This window comes from Ruditapes philippinarum, unplaced genomic scaffold (assembly GCF_026571515.1).
Source record: "Ruditapes philippinarum isolate M1 unplaced genomic scaffold, ASM2657151v2 ctg7975_1_1_1_1, whole genome shotgun sequence".
Taxonomy (NCBI): domain Eukaryota; kingdom Metazoa; phylum Mollusca; class Bivalvia; order Venerida; family Veneridae; genus Ruditapes; species Ruditapes philippinarum.
Genome location: NW_026857396.1, coordinates 20,380 through 45,548, shown reverse-complemented (window position 1 = coordinate 45,548; position 25,169 = coordinate 20,380). Strand labels below are relative to the sequence as shown.

The window sequence follows — 25,169 nt, the reverse complement described above, 5'->3', positions numbered from 1 at the left end:
GAAAGTGTCAATGTTTCTTAAGTATAAATACACCAATCTTTTGCATTAATAAGTCAAAATAATTCACATTGTGTTGGAGATTTCCAAAATGTACAAACATTATTTTCCAATTAAATGAACCATAGTCTAAAATATAAAATTTGAAATTCCTACATAGATCAAATTGGACAATTTAACAGAAATAACCAAAGAAAGGTAAGCTCAAAATTGTATTTTGCTTTTTTGCGTTGCTTTTGTCAATATTTTGTCGTTTTATACGGTTAGAATATTTGTTCTGGAAGCAACAGAGACCTACTACAAACGGAACAATAATCCGAAAAATTATTTCCAATCCCGTCATGTCTAAAAGCCTCAATGGTGTCCCTTTAATAGAGCGAGAAGTGCTGTAAATAATTTCAATACTCAAATGTCTCCATGAGGAAATTGGCTCGTTTGAAATTCATTCTTTACTTGTTTTGACGTACATGTAGCGTCAAACATGTATACTTATAAATGTTTGACGCTACATGTTTATATGGATTATGATGTTATATGATTTATTAAATTTGTATTTTATATCCCATATGTTTACATTTTTTAAGAATATATTACTTACCGTATATAATACTCTTTCTTCATTTAAAAATAGATTGAAAGGTTACAAAGATATCAATAATACTATAAAAGGGAAATGTGCTCACCTGTTCAATACTCATTCCACCAAGCTGTAAAATCATTTTGTTGTATTGCAGTCGTTGTTTGATATATGACTTATCTGAATAAAAAAAACAATATGATTCAACATGAAATATGAGCTCAAATTATTACTGAATCAAAAGTAACAAAAGCAAGCCCTCCCCTTCTTCTCCCGTCTACAGATCACCCACTACCCCCCCCCCTTCCAAAACAAACGAACCAATAACAACACAAACCATTTTGTCAAGTGAGACATTGATAATTTTGAATATGAAAGTAAGGCAGATTTGTTGTACACATTGTGGTCGAAATGATATGAGTATGTAAATCCTGATAAATGTAATTTCAGAGTCTATGACACGATCAGAAACATGAATTTAGATGTGCGATGAACAATGTGATAATATTTCTGTATTCTGACAATTATTCATATCTGGGATTGTTAATTAACGAGTATTTAGATTTGGGCTTTATAACAGCTAAAATGGTAGCTCAGAGCGCTAGTCGTGCCCTCGTTCTACTTATGCCAAATGTGCAAAGTTATTGGTGGTCTGCCTTATAAGGTTTTACCAAATGAATTGACTCTGCTGTGATGGCCGGTTTATTGCCTAAGGAGCTGCAATATGGGGTCATAAAAATTGTTCCTGTATTGCAGCAGTGCAACATCGGGCAATGAGGTTTTTTTCTTGGTGTTGGGAAATACACACCAACAGCAAGCTGTTTCTGGTGATATGGGATGGGTGCCCGCCACATGTACCGCAATGGAAGTCATTAGTCAATTTTTGAGCCCGATCTCTCATGTACCAATACTACAAGATTAAATAAGCGAATTGCGCTCTGGTTCCTCAAGTAAGTCAATCAAGATGTAAAAAACTGGTATTTTTTGGCGGTTACATAAACAGTTGAATGAAGTTAGACCTGTCAATATATAATGATGTATCCATGACTATATCCCAAGAGTGATATTGCTAGAGATGTTTAAAAAAGAGTGGTTTGATAAAAATTAATGCACCAACGGGCTCATCAGGTAGATGCGGACATAAATTACGGACATATTTTAAATTTTAAAGAAAAATATTGTGTGAACCTTTTTGTACAATGATTTTGCCTGTGAGCCACAGATCAGCTTTTAGCAAATTAAGATGTGGTGTGGCACCAATTTTGTATAGAAACCGAAGATTTGAAAATCTCTCCATATGTCCGTTTTTGTCATGTGGTAGAGGATCAAAACTCATGTTATTACTAGAATGTCAGTTATACAATGATTTAAGAAATGTACTTTTTGAAACAAGCTGCAGTTGTTGTTATTAATTTTATCGACCTGATAGTGATGAGAAATTCAAAGTTATTATTCAGTAATACTAATGTAATATGAGTAAGTGCCAAAACTTGCTTAGAAGTTAATTTGTTCATGTGTAAATTAGGATGTTTTAGTCCTGTTATTAAAGTAGTAGAAAAATGTAACGATAAAAGTGTACATAGTACATAGTTTTTAACAGCAATTAGCTTTAAATTTTATAATTGAAGATGACAGATATTTTTGTTTTATTTTGGTTGTGAAGGAAGATTTAACTGTGGCAATGATATAGCAGTTACATTGCCACAGTGTATCGACATTGAATATTAAGACATATTGTGTATGGGTTGATCTAAAAATGGTTGTGATTTAATGGCTGGGTTTAGTGCAGTTTGTTTGTACCCTACAAATTGTATCTACACTGGCACACAAATGTATCATGCTGGAAGGCGATCACCCTGAGACAGTCAAATAATTATTCAACCAACCAATTATTGTTAATATTATTTATTTTCTCATACTGTCATCTAAGGTGTGCAGAATAATGTCCTTTCACCCACCATGTTCTTCCATGTACTTATTTGGTTATGCATCATTTACAATCTGTGTACTTATTGGGACACATACCATGTTCAATCATGTACTTATTGTATCCACACATTTAGCAATAATCATGTACTTATTCGAAATATTATTTGGTTACACACCTTATACTCCATGATATACTCATTCATTTTGGAACATCATTACTCTTTTACTGCATAATTATATTATACAGCAATGCTGAGGTACATGATGCTCACTAACTTACGCTTTTGTATGAACATGTGACTATTTGGCCTCACTCACATAACAAGTTAATTGCAGTAGTATTGTCACAAATATTTCTTGGGCATTGATTTTGAAGTATATATGATTTTCATGAAGGAATAAGCAAAAATGTCTGTTATATATACATGTACTTGGTGATAATCACGTAAATTTGTTTTTTAGTTATAGAATATATTTTTACTAGTATCTCATCTGTTTTTTAAATATCTCCTATAAATCTATCGAGATTGGTCCAACATGTATTTTTGTATGATTGAATATTGGTGATGTATTGTATATATGACATGCTTGGAATGAAACAATAACTAAATTTTTTTTTAGATTTAAGACCCATTTTACTCCACAGGTAATTGAACGATAGAATGTAATTATGCCATTGTTTTACGTGATTTAGTCTATACAGTTTTATTTTCGACAATGCAGGGTATAAAAACCCAAAAGTATGAATGTAGAGAACATGCACAATACACTTCTTATGAATTGAGATATAAATAACTGACGAAGTTTAAAAAGCCCTACCAAGTAAAATGTAAAACATTTGATGGAAAAAATACAAAGAAAATTACTTACAAAAAATTATGACAAAGCTAAGCTAATCCAATCGTTTCTGGCTAAGTCAAGGTAATTTGTTAGTCAAGATCAAGTTAAATATGGTATGTTTAAAGATTTTGTCAAAAGGGCTTTTGTGTTAAAGCATGACGAAAATCCATTTAGAAATTACAAAGTAATGTCAAAGTTTGCGGTTTTACACATCCATACCACCAGGAACCAAATCACTGTCAAAACATCTCGGATTGTTTCAAGGCTGCAGTAGTATCTCGGATTATTTTATGACGGCAGTAAAGCTCCGATTGTTTCATCGTGGCAGTAGAACCTTACATTAGTTCAAATCGACATAAAAGCTCGGATGTTTCATGACTCCAGTAAAAGCTCCCATTGTTTAATGACGGCAATAAATGCTTGGATTGTCACATAACGGAAGTAAAATCTCGGATTGTTTCATGTAGGCAGTAATATCTCGGATTATGTAATGACTGTAGTTATACCTCGATTTATTTCATGATGATAGCAATTTCTTGGACTGTTTTATGACGGCAGTACTATACCGGATTTTTTCATGACGATATTATATCTAGGATTATTTAATGACGACAGTAATATGGCGAATTATTTCATGACTGCAGTAGTATCTCGGATTATTTCATGAATGTAGTTATATCCCGGATTTATTTCATGACGGTAGTACAATCTCGGTATGTGTCATGACGCCAGTAAAATCTCGGTATGTGTCATGACGGTAGTAAAATCTCGGTATGTGTCATGACGGTAGTACAATCTCGGTAAGTGTCATGACGGTAGTAAAATGTCGGTATGTGTCATGACGGTAGTAAAATCTCGGTATGTGTCATTACGGTAGTAAAATTTCGGTATGTGTCATGACGTTTGTAAAATCTCGGTATTGTGTCATGACGGTAGTAAAATCTCGGTATGTGTCATGACGCTAGTAAAATCTCGGTATGTGTCATGACGGTTGTAAAATCTCGGTATTGTGTCATGACGGCAGTTAAAATCTCGGTATGTGTCATGACGGTAGTAAAATCGGTATGTGTCATGACGGTTGTAAAATTCGTATGTGTCATGACGGTTGTAAAATTCCGGTATGTGTCATGACGGTTGTAAAAATCTCGGTATGTGTCATGACGGGTTTAAATCTCGGTATGTGTCATGACGGTAGTAAAATCTCGGTATGTGTCATGACGGTAGTACAATCTCGGTATGTGTCATGACGGTAGTAAAATCTCGGTATGTGTCATGACGGTAGTAAAATCTCGGTATGTGTCATGACGTTAGTAAAATCTCGGTATGTGTCATGACGGTATTTAAAATTCGTGTTCATGGACGGTTGTAAATCCGTATGTGTCATGACGGTAGTACAATGCTCGGTATGTGTCATGACGGTAGTACAATCTCGTATGTGTCATGACGGTAGTACAATCTCGGTATGTGTCATGACGGTAGTTAAAATCTCGTATGTGTCATGACGGAGTAAAATCTCGGTATGTGTCCATGAGCGGTAGTAACAATCTCGTATTTGTCAGTTGAACGTTGTAAAATCTCGGTATGTCATGACGGAAGTAAAAATCTTTCGTATGTTCATGACGGTTGTAAAAATCTCGGATGAGTCATTACGGTATACAATCCCCGCGTATGTTCATGGACGGTAGAAATCTCCGGTATGTGTCATGACGTTAGTACAATCTCGTATGTTTCAGGACGGTAGTAACCAATCTCGGTAATGTGTTCATGAGGTAGTACAATCTCGGTAGTGTCATGACGTAAGTAAATCTCGGTATGTGTCATGACGTAGTACCAATCTCGGTAATGTTCAATGACGGTAGTAAAATCTCGGTATGTGTACATGACGCTAGTAAAATCTCCGGCGTATGTGTCTATGACGGTAGTTAAATGATGCGGTATGCTGTCATCGACCGGTTTGTACAAATCTCGGTAAAGTGTCATGACGTAGTTACAATCTCGGTATGTTGTCATTGACGTGTAAAATCTCGTATGTGTTCATTGACGGTGAAAATCTCGGTATGTGTCATGACGGTAGTAAAAATATCGTTATGTGTTCATGACGGTTGTAAAATCTCCGTAAGTGTCATGAGCTGTAGTTAAAATCTCGGTATTGTCATGATGTAGTAAAATCTCGGTTAGTTGTTCATGACGGTAGTAAAATCTCGGTACAGTGTCATGACTGATTTAGTACAATCTCGGTATTGTGATCATGACAGTATAAAATCTCGGTATGGTCATGGACGGTTGTAAAATCTCGTATGTTTCATGACGGTTGTAAAATCTCGGTAAGTGGCATGACGCGAGTAGTAAAATCTCTGTATGTGTCGATGACGTAGTAAAATCTCGGTATGGTCATGACGGTAGTACAATCTCGGTATTGTCATGACCGTAGTAAAATCTCGGTATTGTGTCATGAACTAGTAAAATCTCGTATTCATGGACCGGTAGTACAATCTCGTATGTCATGATCGGTTTGTAAAATCTCGGTAAAGTGTCATGACGCGTAGTAAAATCTCGGTATGTGTCATGACGTTTGTAAAATCTCGGGTATGGTGTCATTGACGGTTGTAAAATCTCCTTAGTGTCAAACGGTTGTAAAAATCTCGGTATGTTCATGACGTTATGAAATCACCGGTAGTGTCATTGCGGTTGTAAAATCTCGGTATGTGTCAATGACGCGTTTGTTGTATTATCTCGGTAATGTGTCATGACGCCAGTAAAATTCGCGTATGTGTCATGACCGGTTGTAAAAATCTCGGTATGTGTCATGGACGGTTTTAAAATCTCGTATGTGTCATGACGTTAGTAAAATCGCGGTATGTGTCATGACGGTTGTAAAATCTTGGGTATGTTGTCATGACGTAACAATCTCGTAGTGTGTCGATGACGGAGTACAATCTCGTATGTGTATACGGTAGTTAACAATCTCGGTATGTCATGGGTCATGACGGTGTTAAAATCTCGGTATGTGTCATACGGTTAAGTAAAATTCTCCGGTATTGTCATGACGTTTATACAATCTCCCGGTATGTGTCACCTTGACGGTTGAAAATCTCGGTATGTGTCTGACGTTCGAAGTTGAAAAATCTCCGGTATGTGTCATGACGTTGTTAAAATCTCGGTATTGAGTCATTACGTAGTTACAATCCCGTATGTGTCATGACGGTAGTAAATCTCGTATGTTCATGACGCGTAGTACATCTCCGGTACTGTGTCAGCGACGGTAGTACATCTCTGTATGTGTCATGACGGTAGTACAATTTCGGTATGTGTCATACGGTTTGAAAATCTCGGTATGTGTTCCTGACGTTAGTAAAATCTCTTGGTTATGTGTTCATGACCCGGTTGTAAAATCTCCCGTATGAGTCATTACCGTAGTAAAATCTCGTATGTTCATGACGCAGTAAAAATCTCCGTATGTGTCATGACGTTTTAGCTAAAATTTCGATGTGTCATGACGGTAGTAAAATTCGTATGTTGCTCATTGGACGTAGTAAAATCTCGTATTGTGTCATGACGGTAGTAAAAATCTCGGATGTGTCATGACGGTAGTAAAACGCGAGTTATGTCGTCATGACGGCCAGTAAAATCTCGGTATGTGTCATGACGGTTAGTAAAATCGCGGTATGTGTCAATGACGGTAGTAAAATCTCGAGTATGTGTCATGACGGTAGCTAAAATCTCGGTATGTGTCATGACCGGTAGTAAAATCTCGGTATGTGTCATGACGGTAGTAATAAATCTCGGTATGTGTCATGACGGTTAGTAAAATCTCGGTACCATGCATGGACGGTAGTTAAAATCTCGGGATATGTTGTCATGAGTAAAATCTCGGTATGTGTCATGACGGCTTAGTAAAAATCTCGGTACTGTTCATGACGGTAGTAAAATCTCGGTATTGTCATGATGTAGTACAATTTGCTCTGTTATGGCCATTGATGGTAGTACAATCTCGGTATTGTCATGATGTAGTACCAATCTCGTATGTGTCTGATGGTAGTTTACAATTCGTAAGCTTTTCATGACGGTAGTACCAATCTCGGTATGTGTCATGATGGTAGTTAAAATCTCGGGATGTGTCATGACGGTTGTAAAATCTCGGTAAGTGTCATGATGGTAGTACAATCTCGGTAAGTGTCATGACGGTAGTAAAATCTCGGTATGTGTCATGACGGTAGTAAAATCTCGGTATGTGTCATGACGGTAGTAAAACTTTGTTCTTTTAATGACAGCAGTAATATCTCGGAATATTTCATGACCGCAGCATTATCTCGTATAATTTCATGACGGCAGTATTATCTCGGACTGTTTTATAGCGGACGTATTATCTCGGATTGTTTTTAATTGCAGTAATATCCCGGATTGTTTCATGACTGCAGAATTATCTCAGATTTTTTAATATCTCGGATTCGTTAATTTCTGGAATAATTCATTATTTCATGACAACAGTATATATATCTGATTGTTTCATGACTGTATAGTAGTAATATATTAGCCTTTTTGATGGTAATAATATTAACTCGTATTATGTCGTGATTTATTATTAAATGACATAAATAATACTCTGCAGCAGAATGATAACTCTAAAAATTTCATCCGAAATGTCTCATGTTTCATGACGTCAGTATTATCTCGGATTATTTCATGACTGCAGTATTATCAAGGGTTACTTCATGAGTGCAATATTATCTCGGATTATTTTTGACGGCAGTATTATCTCGGATTATTCACTGACGGCAGTATTATGTTGGATTATTTCTTGACGGCAGTATTATCTCGGATTATTTCTTGACGGCAGAATTATCTCGGATTATTTCTTGACGGCAGTATTTTCTCGGATTATTTCTTTATTATCACGGATTATTTCTTGACGGCAGTATTATCTCGGATAATTTCTTGACGGTAGTACTATCTCGAATAATTTCTTGACGGCAGTATTACCTCGGATTATTTCTTGACGGCAGTTTTATTTCGGATTATTTCTTGACGGCAGTATTATCTCGGATTATTTCTTGACGGCAGTGTTACCTCGGATAATTTTTTGACGGTAGTATTATCTCGGATAATGTCTTGACGGTAGTATAATCTCGGATTATTTCTTGACTGCAGTTATATCTCGTATTATTTCTTGACTGCAGCAATAACTCGGATAATTTTTGACGGCAGTATTATCTCGGATAATTTCTTGACGGTAGTATTATCTCGGATTATTTCATGACGGCAGTATTATCTCGGATTATTGTTTGTCAGCAGTATTATCTCGGATTATTTTGACGGCAGTATTATCTCGGATTATTTCTTGATGGCAGTAATATCTCGGATTATTTCTTGACGGCAGTTTTATCTCAGATTATTTCTTGACGGCTGTTTTTTCTCGGATTATTTCTTGACGACAGTATTATCTCGGATTAATTTTTTATTATCTGGGATTATTTCTTGACGGCAGTATTATCGCGGATTATTTCTTGACGGCAGTTTTATCTCGGATTATTTCTTGACGGCTGTATTTTCTCGGATTATTTCTTGACGACAGTATTATCTCGGATTATTTCTTTATTATCTGGGATAATTTCTTGACGGCAGTATTATCTCGGATTATTTCTTGACGGCAGTGTTGCCTCGGATTATTTCTTGATGGCAGTTTTATCTGGGATTATTTCATGACGGCAGTATTATCTCGGATTATTTCTTGACGCCAGTGTTGCCTCGGATTATTTCTTGACGGCAGTTTTAAAATCTCGGATTAATTTCTTGACGGCAGTTATAGATTATCTCGGATTTTTTCATGACGGCAGTATTTATCTCAGATTATTTCTTGACGGGCAGTAATTATCTCGGATTATTTCTTGACTGCAGTAATATCTCGTATTATTTGTTGACGGCAGTATTATCTCGAAAATTAATCGTTGACGGCAGTATTATCTCGTATTTTTTCTTAACGGTAGGTATTATCTCGGATTTATTTCTAACAGCAGTAAAATTATTTTCGGAATTTTTTCTTGACTGGCAGTATTATCTCGGATTATTTCTTGAATGCAGTTATTATCTCGTATTATTTCTTGACTGCAGTAATATCTCGGATCATATCTTGAGGTAGTATTATCTCGGATAATTTTCTTGAAGGTAGTATTATCCCCAGATTATTTCTTGACGGCAGTATTATCTCGGATTATTTCTTGACGGCAGTAAATTATCTCGGATTATTTTGACGGCAGTATTATCTCGGATATTCACTGACGGCAGTATTATCTCGGATTATTTCTTGATGGCAGTATTATTCGGATTATTCACTGACGGCAGTATTATCTCGGATTATTTCTTGACGGCAGTATTATCTCGGATTATTTCTTGACGGCAGTATTATCTCGGATTATTTCTTGACGGCAGTATTATCTCGGATTATTTCTTGACGGCAGTATTATCTCAGATTATTTCTTGACGGCAGTATAATCTCGGATTATTTCTTGACGGCAGTATTATCTCGGATTATTTCTTTCTTATCTTGGATTATTTCTTGACTGCAGTAATATCTCGTATTATTTCTTGACTGCATTAATATTTCGGATCATTTCTTGACGGCAGTATGATCTCGGATAAATTCTTGAAGGTAGTATTATCTCGGATTATTTATTGACGGCAGTATTATCTCGTATTATTTCTTGCCTGCAGTATTATCTCGAATTATATCTTGACTGCAGTATTATCTCGGATTTTTTCATGACGGCAGTATTATCTCAGATTATTTCTTGACGGCAGTATTATCTCGGATTATTTCTTGATGGCAGTATTATCTCGTATTATTTCTTGACTGCAGTAATATATCGGATCATATCTTGACGGCAGTATTATCTCGGATATTTTCTTGAAGGTAGTATTATCTCGGATTATTTCTTGACGGCAGTATTATCTCGGATTATTTCTTGACAGCAGTATTATCTCGGATTATTTTTGGACGGCAGTATTTATTTTCGGAATTATTCACTGACGGCCAGTATTTATCTCGGATATTTCTTGACGGCAGTCTTATTTCGGGATTTTTCTTAACGCCGTATTATCTCGGCATTATTTTCTTGACTGCAGTATATCTCGTATTATTTCTTGACGGCAGCAATAACTCGGATACATTTTTTTACGGGGCCCAGTATTTATCTCGGATAAATTTCTTGACCGGTATATTATCTCGATTATTTCATGACGGCCATATTATCTCGGATTATTGTTTGTCAGCAGTATTATCTCGGATTATTTTGAAGGCAGTATTATCTCGGATTATTTTCTTGATGGCAGTAATATCTCGGATTATTTCTTGACGGCAGTTTTATCTCGGATTATTTCTTGACGGCTGTTTTTTCTCGGATTATTTCTTGACGACAGTATTATCTCGGATTAATTTTTTTATTATCTGGGATTATTTCTTGACGGCAGTATTGATCTCGGATTATTTCTTTGACGCAGTTTTATCTCGGATTTATTTCTTGACGGCTTGTATTTTCTCGGATTTTTCTTGACGACCAGTATTATCTCGGATTATTTCTTTATTATCTGGGAATAATTTCTTGACGGCAGTATTTATCTGCGGATTATTTCTTGACGGCAGTGTTGCCTCGGATTATTTCTTGACGGCAGTTTTATCTGGGATTATTTCATGACGGCAGTATTATCTCGGAATATTTTTTGACGGCAGTGTTGCCTCGGATTATTTCTTGACGGCAGTTTTATCTCGGATTATTTCTTGACTGCAGTATTATCTCGGATTTTTTCATGACGGCAGTATTATCTCAGATTATTTCTTGACGGCAGTATTATCTCGGATTATTTCTTGACTGCAGTAATATCTCGTATTATTTGTTGACGGCAGTATTATCTCGAATTATATCTTGACGGCAGTATTATCTCGTATTTTTTCTTAACGGTAGTATTATCTCGGATAATTTCTTAACAGCAGTATTATTTCGGATTTTTTCTTGACGGCAGTATTATCTCGGATTATTTCTTGAATGCAGTTATATCTCGTATTATTTCTTGACTGCAGTAATATCTCGGATCATATCTTGACGGTAGTATTATCTCGGATAATTTCTTGAAGGTAGTATTATCTCAGATTATTTCTTGACGGCAGTATTATCTCGGATTATTTCTTGACGGCAGTATTATCTCGGATTATTTCATGACGGCAGTATTATCTCGGATTATTTCTTGACAGCAGTATTATCTCGGATTATTTTTGACGGCAGTATTATCTCGGATTATTCACTGACGGCAGTATTATCTCGGATTATTTCTTGACAGCAGTATTATCTCGGATTATTTCTTGACAGCAGTATTATCTCGGATTATTTTTGACGGCAGTATTATCTCGGATTATTCACTGACGGCAGTATTATCTCGGATTATTTCTTGACGGCAGTCTTATTTCGGATTTTTCTGACGCAGTAGTTATCTCGGATTATTTTCTTGACGGCAGTATTATCTCGGATTATTTCTTGACGGCAATATTATCTCAGATTATTTCTTGAAACGCAGTATAATCTTGGATTATTTCTTGACGGCAGAGTATTATCGATCGGAATTATTTATTGACGGCAGTATTATCTCGGATTATTTCTTGACGGGCAGTATTATCTCGGATTATTTCATGACGATAGTATTATCTCGGATTATTTCTTGACAGCAGTATTATCTCGGATTATTTTTGACGGCAGTATTATCTCGGATTATTCACTGACGGCAGTATTATCTCGGATTATTCACTGACGGCAGTATTATGTTGGATTATTTCTTGACGGCAGTATTATTTCGGATTATTTCTTGACGGCAGTATTATCTCGGATTATTTCTTGACGGCAGTATTATCTCGGATTATTTCATGACGGCAGTATTATCTCGGATTATTTCTTTATTATCTCGGATTATTTCTTGACGGCAGTATTATCTCGGATTATTTCTTGACGGCAGTATTATCTCGGATTATTTCTTGACGACAGTGTTACCTCGGATTATTTCTTGACTGCAGTAATATCTCGTATTATTTCTTGACTGCAGTAATAACTCGGATCATTTCTTGACGGCAGTATTATCTCGGATAATTTCTTGACGGTAGTACTATCTCGAATTATTTCTTGACGGCAGTATTACCTCGGATTATTTCTTGACGGCAGTTTTATTTCGGATTATTTCTTGACGGCAGTATTACCTCGGATAATTTCTTGACGGTAGTATTATCTCGGATAATGTCTTGACGGTAGTATAATCTCGGATTATTTCTTGATTGCAGTAATATCTCGTATTATTTCTTGACTGCAGCAATAACTCGGATAATTTTTGACGGCAGTATTATCTCGGATAATTTCTTGACGGTAGTATTATCTCGGATTATTTCATGACGGCAGTATTATCTCGGATTATTTCTTGTCAGCAGTATTATCTCGGATTATTTTTGACGGCAGTATTATCTCGGATTATTCACTGACGGCAGTATTATCTCGGATTATTTCTTGATGGCAGTATTATCTCGGATTATTTCTTGACGGCAGTATTATCTCGGATTATTTATTGACGGCAGTACTATCTCGGATTATTTCTTGACGGCAGTATTATCTCGGATTATTTCTTGACGGCAGTTTTATCTCGGATTATTTCTTGACGGCTGTATTTTCTCGGATTATTTCTTGACGGCAGTATGATCTCGGATTATTTCTTGACGACAGTATTATCTCGGATTATTTCTTTATTATCTGGGATTATATCTTGACGGCAGTATTATCTCGGATTATTTCTTGACGGCAGTGTTGCCTCGGATTATTTCTTGACGGCTTTATTATCTCAGATTATTTCTTGACGGCAGTACTATCTCGGATTATTTCTTGACGGCAGTTTGATCTCGTATTATTTCTTTCCGGCAGTATTATATCGGATTATTTCTTGACAGCAGTATAACCTCGGATTATTTCTTTTCATCAATATTACCTCTGATTATATCTTGACAGCAGTATTGCCTCGGATTATTTCTTGACGGCAGTATTACCTCGGATTATTTCTTGACAGCAGTATTACCTCTGATTATTTTTTGACAGCAGTATTATCTCGGATTATTTCTTGACAGCAGTATTACCTCGGATTATTTCTTGACAGCAGAGTTACCTCGGATTATTTCTTGACGGCAGTAATATCTAGGATTGTTTCTTGGAGGCAGTTTTAACTCGGATGTTTTATGACGGCAGTTTTATCTTGGATTATTTTAATGATAGTAGTAATATCTTAGCAGACTTGATGAAAGTAATAACACCTCGTATTATGTCGTGATTGATTATATGTGATTAATAAAAACCCGGGTTTTTTTTCATGACAGTAATGATAACTCGAAAAATTTCATCCCCAAGTCGGATAAATTTAAAAAAAAAATTCATGTTAGCGGCTATATAATCTTTGATTCTTTTATGTTCGCAGTATTATTTGATTGTTTCGTGAGGGAAGTATTTACTTGGAATATTTCATGGGGGCAGTTTCACTTCGAATTTTTTCATGACGTCAGTTTTATAACGCATTGTTTTCTTGACGTCAGTATTATCTAAGATTCTTTTATGATGGCAGTGTTATCTCGGATTGTTTCATGAGGGAAGTATTATCCCGGATTGTTTCAGTAGGGAAGTAATATCTCGGATTCTTTCAAAGTGACATTATTATCTCTAATTGTTTCATGAGGGAAGTATTATCTGTTATTGTTTCATGACGAAAGTATTATCTAAGATTTTTTCATAGTGGCAGAATAATATCTGATTGTTTTATAAAGGATGTATTATCTCGGATTGTTTTTAATGAAGGCAGTATAAGCTCGCATTATTTCATGACTGCAGTAATATATCGGATTGTTTCATGATGGTAGTATTAGCTCGGATTGTTTTCTTGACGGCAGTTTTATCTCGGATTATTTCATGACAGCAGTGTCATCTCGAATTGATTCTTGATAGCATTATTGTCTTGGATTCTTTTTTGACGGATGTATTATCTCGGATTGTTTCACGACACCAGTAATATCTGGGATCGTTTCTCTACGACAGGATTATCTCGTATTTTTTCATGCCGACAATTACCTCAGATTGTTTTATGATGGCAGTTTTATCTTGGATGGTTTCTTAACGTCAATTATATTTCGGATTTTTTCATGATGTCAGTTTTATTTAATTATTTTATGAAAGTATCAATATCTTTGCCTATTTGATGATAGCAATATAACCTCGGATAATGCCGTGATGGATTACTTCATGACATGAATTAAAGCCCGGAATTTTCATGAAAGTAATGATAACTCGAAAAAAATGCATCGGATATGTAGGATAAAAAATTCAATTCTTGTTTAAGATGTTTATGTTTTAATCTTTAAAGTACGACTGCACAACTACTGTAAAGATATGCAACACACCGAATTAGTTATTGTCTAGAAATATTAAAAGTTGTATATGCTTTAAGTATGATGATTGATTAAATTATATTTAAGTTAAACTTAAGTGGCAGTATTTAATTACTTTTAAAATACGTAGATATTTATATTACCAATATATACATTTACTTTTATTCTTCTGTATTGCCAAAGCATGAATTTATAAATCGCATGTCAAATATACTTACTTTATTTCGGAAATCCTTTAACCGACATATGTCTGCTTCCATTGATACATCGGTTTGTGCTGGTGTTGCCCTCCAGTCAAATGTTTTATTTAATCCAAAACATTTCAGATTTCTAAGAAGACAAATAATCAGCGTGATGTCTAAATCTGACGAAGATGGGACTTTACCTCCCGCTGGAAACAACACGTCATATTGGACCTGGGTTATAACGCCGCGGCTTTTCAAACGTGTTATTGTTGACTTTTCTTGATTCAAGCACGCACTGAACGTTATGCATTGAGATGTCAGGGACTGGTCCAGTATAGTCCTCAATACAAGGAGGCCACCATCAATGACTAGTATTTGTAACCGAAACAAAAATATACGGTTATCTAGCGTCTGTGGCTGACCTCCGGTTGCCATTTCGTTTACTTCTTGATTTGTTACATCTGTTATAGCCACATCTGTAAATGATGAAACGTACAAGTTATTTTAAAAATTAAACAATTGCTTTAAACACTTCTTATACATGTAATTATGCTTAGAATCGTTATCATAATATAAACACTTTATGTTAGTGATTTCGATACTTTAAAATGGAATTGTTGACAGATTGTGTTTCTGTCAAATTACTCAGATTAAGACTTTATTATTCTAATTCATTTAATACAACAATAACCTTTTTAAAGAGAAAATGATTCAATAATCATTTTATATGATCAATATAAATAAATATGTAGTAAAATAATTCAAAACTAAATTGAATATCATTTATCGTAGTCTGGGATAACAATTATATCCGTTTTGTTGAATTTTGGTGTGATAAAAATCGATGGTGACATAAATAATGATAAAACATAAACACTTCAACGTTTTATTTTGTTCTAAAAATTACAATTTATTGATCCTTTAACTCAACTTCTTATTTAATCATGAATATAACGCTCAAATGATGATTTATGAATATTGTAAGTTCCTTAAAGCATTATTTGGAAAGATATTACCGAATTTACATCTCATGTAAATAATGGGAGGTAATTAGAAATTTATTTCCCATAAAGTCTAAGCCAATCTTTTTCAATAAAAAATGAATGCATACATTTAATGCATACTTGTAATGCGTATAAACATTTTTGCAGTACATAATACTTTATGTGTATATGATTTTTAAAAAAAAGCTTGAAAAAAGAGAAATAGGTCTTCAGGTAGAACAATCTTGGTCAACTGATATGTAATCAGATTTCGTTAATTATGGAGGAGGCTAATTAGACGATGATACATAACGAATAATTGACAATTAAGCATTACATTTCAAAAAAGGGTATTTTAAAAAAGACTCTACGCAAGGTCAATCATTATTTGAATGAACTTGGTTGTGACCGAATAGGCAATAATACACACAATATCTATGCTATAGCATTTTTTCAATTAACAAAACAGTTGTTTTACGTTTTTTTTCCATACAATAAACTGACCCAAGGGCAAGGCTAGTTTTGATCCAAGAAACTTATTGGACCAAATTTTGTTTAAGTTATCAAGGACCAGAAACAGTGCACCACAAAAGCAATACAGATATTTGATTAAAATTAATATTGAAAATTATTAATATTGTGGAAGTCAACAGGGCAATACTACAAGAACAATGTCTAAATCATTTCCATAAATTTAGTGTTGCACTAGGAATGTAGGTATGTTAAAGTTGTTTTAACTAAGTTTATCATAGCCTCTAACTACCAAAGGGGAATAACTGAAATCCCTTCATACATAAGTGGCTTGTCTCTTATCAGGGAAACAAATTGACAACTTATAAGGCCAATCTTTAATATGTTTACACGCTCATTAATCTGTCACTAAATTATTTATCTTTTACATTCATTACAAGAGAGACTAAGAAATATGATACAATTCAACTCATTTAAAGGGCGCAGACAGATTGATATTTAAGTTAATGAGTTGGTTTTTCTTGACGAATTACTGCAAATGACTTAACATTACATGTATGTTTTGATTAAATGAGAGTAAATTTCATTTCATTAATTATCTTTATTTATATTTTTCATTGTATTTATTTTATTTATTGATTCCATTTTTTTTACTACTGGGAATGTTCGTTACCACTGCCATATTGGAGCCTCTGTGAAAAAAAAATGCATTGATATATAACAGGTGCGAACGGCCTAACAGCCTCGCCATGTTTTAGCAGAAACATCCCTTGATGTCGCTCCAGCCAGTGTTATATCCTCGTAACTAACTCGTTTCATGTACTATAACTATTACATAAGCACATGTGACGGAGAAGAACGCATTTGGGTACCGCCTTGGAACTATAAAAAGCAAAATCTAAACTGGTGAGTTTAACGTTGTTGTAGAATTGACAAACCTATTTTTAGCCCAAATATGTTCTATTTGACGAGACAGTGTTAATAAAATAAATCTAAAGTAAATTTTTTTTACAAAAGATACGACACAATGGCCATAAGAAATATATTAAATTATACTCGATGAACTAAAGAAAAGCAAAGCAACAAGAGCCCCAAATCTGCGTTACAACTCGTTCATTTGAGATAAATTGTTATAAAGGTAATAAATTTGTTATTATGGTCACATTCAAAACCATTGAAGGTAAAACTTTGATGTCAACGCAAATAATAATCTACAATTAAAAAAAGAAGGCCATGATGCCCCTTATTTCGCTCACGTCATTATGAAGGGTCAGTTCAAATGTCCAGGATATTTGAACTGGAACAATGTCCCCTAGAGTGTTCACATGTTTTTTCCATATTTGAGCTGTTTGACCTAGTATTTTACACCAGGTAACCAATATTAAAATTTGACGTAGGATAAATTAAAGCAGTAAATAATAAAACTTGAGGTGCAATCCTTTAAGCTCTTGTTTTACGTATTTCATGGAGACCAGACAAGAATTGTGGAAATCTTATTCAAGACTTGTGCATAGATACAATAAAATTGTATAACACCGAAACATTCGTGTTTATAAGCCCCATGTCGTCATGAACACGTCCAGCTCGAAAAATACAACCTATTTTAGCAAGTTTTGTGCACAGTTGTTTATCAAAGTCATTGCTTTGCCTTGTGATGAAGTTGAAAAGTATTCAACTTAACAATTAAACTTTATCAAATATTTATAAATGCAATACATTGATCTTGAACCCAGTGACCCCTGACACAATCTTACCTTTAAGGACCACTTTAGGTATCTTCCTTGTAAATATGAGACATTGTAAAAAAAGCAACACTGAACCATCCAGGGTATGTTAATTCCAAATATGCAAACCATCAGTCTAAAAACATTACTGCAGGTTGCTATTGCTAACGGAAAACAACAGTTCCAAAAGATTAGGTGAGGCCAATATTGATCCAAAGACTTTTATTTGGAAAATGGGTAAACACCGATAAGAAGATTTTTCAGGCTTAATATCTAACCACTAGCTTTTGAGTTTTTATAAAAGAAGTTTTTACCATGTACATTTACGAAAAATCAATAAACCCCCTGGGCGGGACCAATTTTGACCCAGGGCTTTTATTTAAATTTGATAGACACACATAGAAGATTTTTATGATAATATCTAACCTCTATCTCTTTTGATTTTTTAAAGGAGATTTTTTAAGTTTTTAATATGTACATATAAAGAAAATCAATGACCCCCGGGTGGAGGCAATATTGACCCCAAAGCTTTTATTTGAATAATTTGGTAGAAGCTTACTAGAAGATTTGTAATGCTTAATATGTAATCTTTAGCTCTATGTTTTTTTCAAAGAAGATTTGTTTCAGTTTTTACTATGTACATATAATAAAATCAATGACCCCCAGGGTCGGGGCCAATTTTGACCGCAGGGCTTTTATTTTAACAAACTTGGTAGACATCTCACATGAAGATGTTTCATGTTTTATAACTAATCTCTAGCACATTGTTTTAAAAAAAAAGATATTTAATCTTTAACTATATACATATAAGAAAAAACAATTTTCGAAAAGAAGTTTAGATTGCTGTAATGAATTGTTTTTGACTCCGAATAAATAAAAATTAGCAAATGTTTTATAGTTCAATGTATTTAACATTATGGTTTCGCAATAATCAGGCATATTTCTGACATTAGATAAATGTCGAAGTAAAGTAGAATATTATAAGCACGTGTTACATATATTCATAAATGATCGAGGAAAAATAACAATTTCTGGATATATTTGCAATCAAACTTTATGTTTTAACAGCCGTATACGCTAATTAATTTTCTTTCGATTTTTTATTGTGAGGTATATATTTCTGTTGTTCTTTTTGTTCAAAACATTGACAATTCGGCCTAACTTTGACATCTCTTTTGTTGTTTTCACATCCATGCGTTAGATGATGTGCACGGTGAAATTTAAAAAAAAACAACATATGGTTGGCAATATGTGTTTGTTTGTTTTTGTTATTGTTGTTGTTGTTGTTTTGCTGTTTTGTTCTTATGAGGAGGTAGTGGCAGGGGAAACAAACACTTTTCTATTTAAGGCCTAACGTTAAAGCTCTTAAATACTTAAAAATCGGATATAACATTAATTATAAAATCATGCAAACGCACAATGGTTTGTAGCGTGATATACATGTATTTACATCCGTGTACACTGTAATGCAAACGTAAGTTGTAAGGTCACATTAAGCTACAGTCTCACTTACATCCCGGCAGAGCCCCGGCAGAGCCCCGGTAGACGTCCGGGGTGATCCGGGAACGACCGGGGTACGACCGGGAACAACCGGGGTACATCCGTAACTCTGCCGGCAACGTCCTGGATGATCCGGGATGATCCGGGAACATCCGGCATTCGACCCCGGATGGAATAAAATATTTAATATCACCGGGGTGGTCCGGGATGATCCGGGAAGGTATAGCTTTGCCGGCATCATCCTTAGCTCTGCCGGGAACGACCGGGGTGATACCGGGAAAGCACCGTAGCTCTGCCGGCACAAACCGGGGATGATCCGGGGTATGATATAGCCGGTAGAGCTACGGTAGAGCTACGGTAGAGCCCCGGTATATGCCGGCAGAGCCCCGGTAACTACAGGCAGAGCCCCGGAGGATAAAGGTAGAGCTACGGTTGATCCCGGTAGAGCCCCGGCAAAGCCCGGATCATTTAAAAAAAATAAGGACAATTTGTGATGATTGAACTTGTTTGTATTAAAAAGCCTTCCCATTTCCCTTCTATCCAGTATGGCATAAGGATTTTTCAGAAAATCATCATGATTTACTATTCTGGAACAATAGATATTATATTAAATAAAATTATGTATCAAAGTTATCATTTTCGGGCGTTTTCAATCCACCGGGGTTCTACCGGGGCTCTGCCTGGATCGTCCTGGGCTCTGCCGGGGCTCTGCCTGGATCGACCGGGGCTCTGCCTGGGTCAACCGGGCTCTTCCGGCGTCATCCGGGAACGACCGTGGAAGCACCGGCATGAACCGTAGCTTCACCTGGGCTCTGCCTGGATGATCCGGAGCGCATCCTGGGTGGTTAGTAGGGAACTACCGTAGTGCTGCCGGGGTAAGTGTGACCGCAACAATAATTTCATCCCGGATCGTCCCGGATCATCCCGGTAACTTACCGGGATGGTCCTGGGCTCTGCCGGGAGTAAGTGAGACCGAGGCTTAACGTGTACCATTCTTAACCCAATTCTTGACTGATTTATAAACTATTTGTAAGCATTGTACCTCGACAAATGAATAAAGGTCTCTATTATATGATTACCCAAATATAAATTTCTGGGACATGGTTTATACATCTTGAGTGCAGGGCCACAAGTCGGTGCAATTGGCCAAATATTTAATTATTATTTATTTTATGATCTTCACAATTTACTTAATTAGTAAGGGGATCTGCAGACATGTTTACTATATAAATCTTAATAAAATAAGCGGCCTACAGGATCGGACCGGCATGTCAAAAATATATGTCTATATTCCTATGCATATAAATCTAGATAAATTAAGTGACCTCAGGAAGGGCAAGTTTTGACATCGGACCAAGATTTATTTTTTTTAGATATGGCAATGTTACATGCTTAATTTAAGCCCCAAACATTGTAGTTTATTCATGATGACTTGAGTGTTGTCTCATATATAGGTTCATTTAAATTAAGTTACCAGTAGAACAGTGTTATTTTTACCTCTGTTGCAAAGACAATGCATTTATTCCTTTTGTATAGGACCAACAGGTTGTGATCTGTGCCAGATATCTTTGCTCTGAGCATTTTAGTTTCGGGAGAAATATTTTCAAGATGAATTTACCATTAAATCTATATATGAACGAGAAGAAACCCTAGAGCGTGCCAATTTTCACCCTAGGAACATGATTTTTGTAGAGGTCTATAGTCTGAGTCAAAATGTAACACACCAAAAAGACTTAAAAGCTTGTTCCTATATTTGTCCATATAGTGTAAGAGACCGCAAGGAGAAGGGGCCTATATGATTTACGTTAAACATAAATGTTTACTCGGGATTAAACTGATCGATGACCGCGAGATATGAACTGGAAGAAATATTTTTCTTCTGGGACAGATGCTCCACAACTGCAACAAATCGACCTACAACACGCCGTATTACCGGGATCAGTGATAATAGCGGTGAGGATGGTTAGATGCAAATAAGGACTTTTTTATTGCTAAGATATAACTTTTCATTGACTGAAGATACAGTCAAGTAATTTGAATATGTTTTTTCTCCAATGCTAAGGGTTAAAATTGACATCAGCTTTGGGGAAAGATCCATGGAAATGGTTGTTTTTGTTCAAAATATCTCAAATGTTAATTTTTTATGATGTAGGTGTATCTAATAAACGTTTGTTGACTCATAGGTACAAGACAAGCAAAAATTTACTATCACAGTATAAATAGATATGAACTCAAAGAAAACAAAGTTCCTATATAAATGCATGTGTGCATGGTCATTTGTGACAGTCTCTATTCAGTAAAAAAAGAGTTGTTATTCAAATGTTCATGCAATGGAAATCGCATTGAATTTATGGACTTCGATTGATATTGAATAACGTTTTACTTTGTGTCAAAAAAGTTTTTCGTTGGACCTACGGCATTGATAACTTTTCCATCTTAAATAAAAGTTTACAGGCTTATGTTACAGTTACATGGATATTTAGACAGAATGATAACTTTGTTAACAATTTTGTTTAACTGAGTTGGAATATGATAATATAAACATTTTGAGCCACCTGACACGCTTTCCTGCTATCTGCCCTTCAGCCTAAAAGTCTCGATTATTTCAAGTGCAAAAATCACAGCCAGGGAAAGCAATATATTGTTTCTGACTTTAATGAAGCGATAGTGTTTGTACATTTTTTGAAGAATTGCCTATGTTAGGATTCAGTCAACAGCTTTTTTCGATGCATCATCCGTATTATTTACCTTTATGTCTCGAGAAAATATTACATATCTTAATTTTACATTAGTACGCAAAGTATCGATAAATTAACAAAACATTTTAAGCTTTTGCTAGAGTTTTAGCAATTTTTAAAATTTCTCACATGAATACTGTTTAATTACCTTTAGGATATTTTGCCTGCTTTTTAATTTTGCTTTTAAACATCTTATATCTATGATATGCAGGCTTTTTAACCTCTGATGACCTTTCAAAATTTCCCTTTTATTAAGTTTCGCCCATTGTTTTCTCGCTAAGGATACATGCAATTCTTTATTTGGAGACCGTATGCCGCTTTTTTAAGTGATGGCACTAACGTGTCACATAGAAGTTTCCATGATGACCGCCATATATGAACACATCCGCGGATGTTTCTAAGTTCAGAATATACCAGTTCATGTTAAATGTTGAATTCTGCTTCAGTCGGTGCTAGCGGCATGGATGATAGCTTGCAAACAAGCTCAATCATACCGAGCCTGCAAAAGTTCAATTTTGCCATGTTGAGTTTTTATTAAGTGAGTCTGTTTTTTACTGTTTGGTTTGACCAAGCTAGTTTAGACGCCTGTTACATTTTCAAGAAAAGACATACTGGTTAGATATTTGGCTTGCGTAACCCTAAGTGATAAATTATTTCATTTGTTGCAAGCTTGAGATATTCTGAACAAGAAACAAACATTTTTACAGCTTTTCAGAAGCTGTCACTTTTAACCTGCACAAACTATTTCAATAACAGGAAAAATGAATATAAAATAACGTTATAATAACTTCAGTCAAAGTACAGTAAGTTTATTGCAATTAGAGTGTCCTTATTTTCGTAATAGTTAATTATTTATTAAACTAGTAAATTGATATCTAGTCAAAGGAAAAAAAGAGTTTTAGATTTCGTTTTTTTTAGTTATTATATTTTATTTTTTAATGAGTCGTCTGTGCAATTTATGTTTGACAAACTTCCGAAATATTTAATTACAATTGTGTCATCAGTTTTATATAAAATGCTTTTAATAAGTGTTTGTATTCTGTATATGTGTGTTTTAACCTGAATAAGTACTATCTTAATATCAATATACCAACAAGTTTATAACCTACCTAATCTTCTAATGTGTGAACCCACCCTTCTTAGAAAGGAAATACAGCATTTGGTATCTAATACCTCAATATATCGTTGTGCATAGAACACTAGAACAAAGGCAACGGCCACGTTCATAGGACGCAGCCCCCGACACACCTAAGCCACCAAAGCAGGGCACCCAGAAGACACCAAACCATAACCAAAAGTAGACACAAGGGCGGCAAAAGGAGGAAAGGGACAAGTTCTGTGTGAAATGATAAAACCTAAAACGGGCCCATATGGTGATTAAAGGGACAAGGGCTATAAAGATGAACAAAACAGTGGGAAGGGTGAAAAAATGGGAGAAGAGGGGTTTAAAAGTTTACGCGACATTGAAAGTAAATAAATCACAAAATTATTGATTTGTCCCAGTGAACAGGTTTCTGATTTAATAAAAAAAAAAGATTATTGTACAAAACTTACCTCTATCGCTATTTAACACGAAACTTTTTCTTTTTACGAATAGTTTGTTCCTCTGTTGATTGGATGAATTATTTTACATACTGTCAAAAGCATATACATGTATATATGGTGTCAGAGTGGATGTTACTAGCACAAGTTTGTCATTTTAGTGTATGAAATCTCCGTGTGTATATAGAAAAAACGTCATTATTGCTTAAGCAGCTTTCGATCGAACAATATGAATACTTTAGACTGATGAAGCTTAAAATATGTGAGTCGAAGCGGATTGGTTAATTTTAGCGCAGGACATATTTACTATCATTATATCTACATTTTCAACTTTTCATATGTGTATATATATATATACAATACTGTACATTTTGCCCTGATGATCATAAGAGAAACCGGTTGGCAAATTATTAAATAAGTTTATATATATATATATATATATATATACACAGAATGATATAAATTGCATTGGCAGTGGCATGGATGTTCACTTCCGTATTTTACCATGATTAATTGTATTGCCATTGTACATTTTTATCGCATAAAATTTAAAATAATCTTAATGTAAAATCAAAATATTTGCGCTATCTCTTTTACCGCATTCCATATTAAATGGTTATCCTTTTAAATCTAGAAAAATTAAAACTTTGTCCAAAATCTTTTTTGATCTGGGAAGAAAATAGCCATAGGTAATGCATGCAAGAAGACTGATAAATGGTACTTCTGACCACAAGTTAAATAGTCATTAAATGTCTTATATATTGCTTCCCAGTGGTTATCATGCTTCCGATGGATCTACCTTTTTCCAGATTTTATTTTATAGATTATTGCTGGAGATCTTTATCATATAAGATTGTGGGGTAATATCTGTAATAAATAAAAAAGCACGGTTTAACGAGAAATTCACATGCCTGATCCTATTTATGATTAGGTGTTTGCAAACAGCAAATTGAAATCAATGAGCAGTGCTATGCGCTAATTTTAGAGTTCTACTGAATGTGGATTGTATCACAACACAATGTTCCGTTTTATATTTTAATGTTAATCTTTCTTAGTGGAATACCACAGATAATATATAACATATACACAGGTTATCCTGATGTTTACAAATTAATATTAAATACAGTAACAATTATTTCTAGTGGTAAGCCACAATACAATGTTATCACTTGGAAATCCAAAATCTAACTGACCCTAAATTTTCTACATGTATCTTTACAATAATTCTAAAATTGAT

General features: G+C 34.8%; 1 protein-coding gene across 1 annotated transcript; it reads right to left on the bottom strand.

The window, feature by feature from the left end:
* Nucleotides 1-712: 712 nt before the first annotated feature.
* On the bottom strand, nucleotides 713-24,134 carry LOC132749594 (uncharacterized). The gene is made up of 3 exons (XM_060739414.1): nucleotides 23,945-24,134; nucleotides 15,008-15,450; nucleotides 713-754 (listed from the first exon to the last, which is right to left on the bottom strand). The coding sequence occupies exons 2-3, from the start codon at nucleotides 15,407-15,409 to the stop codon at nucleotides 713-715; spliced, it is 444 nt and encodes a 147-aa protein (XP_060595397.1). The 5' UTR covers nucleotides 15,410-15,450; nucleotides 23,945-24,134.
* Nucleotides 24,135-25,169: the final 1,035 nt, after the last annotated feature.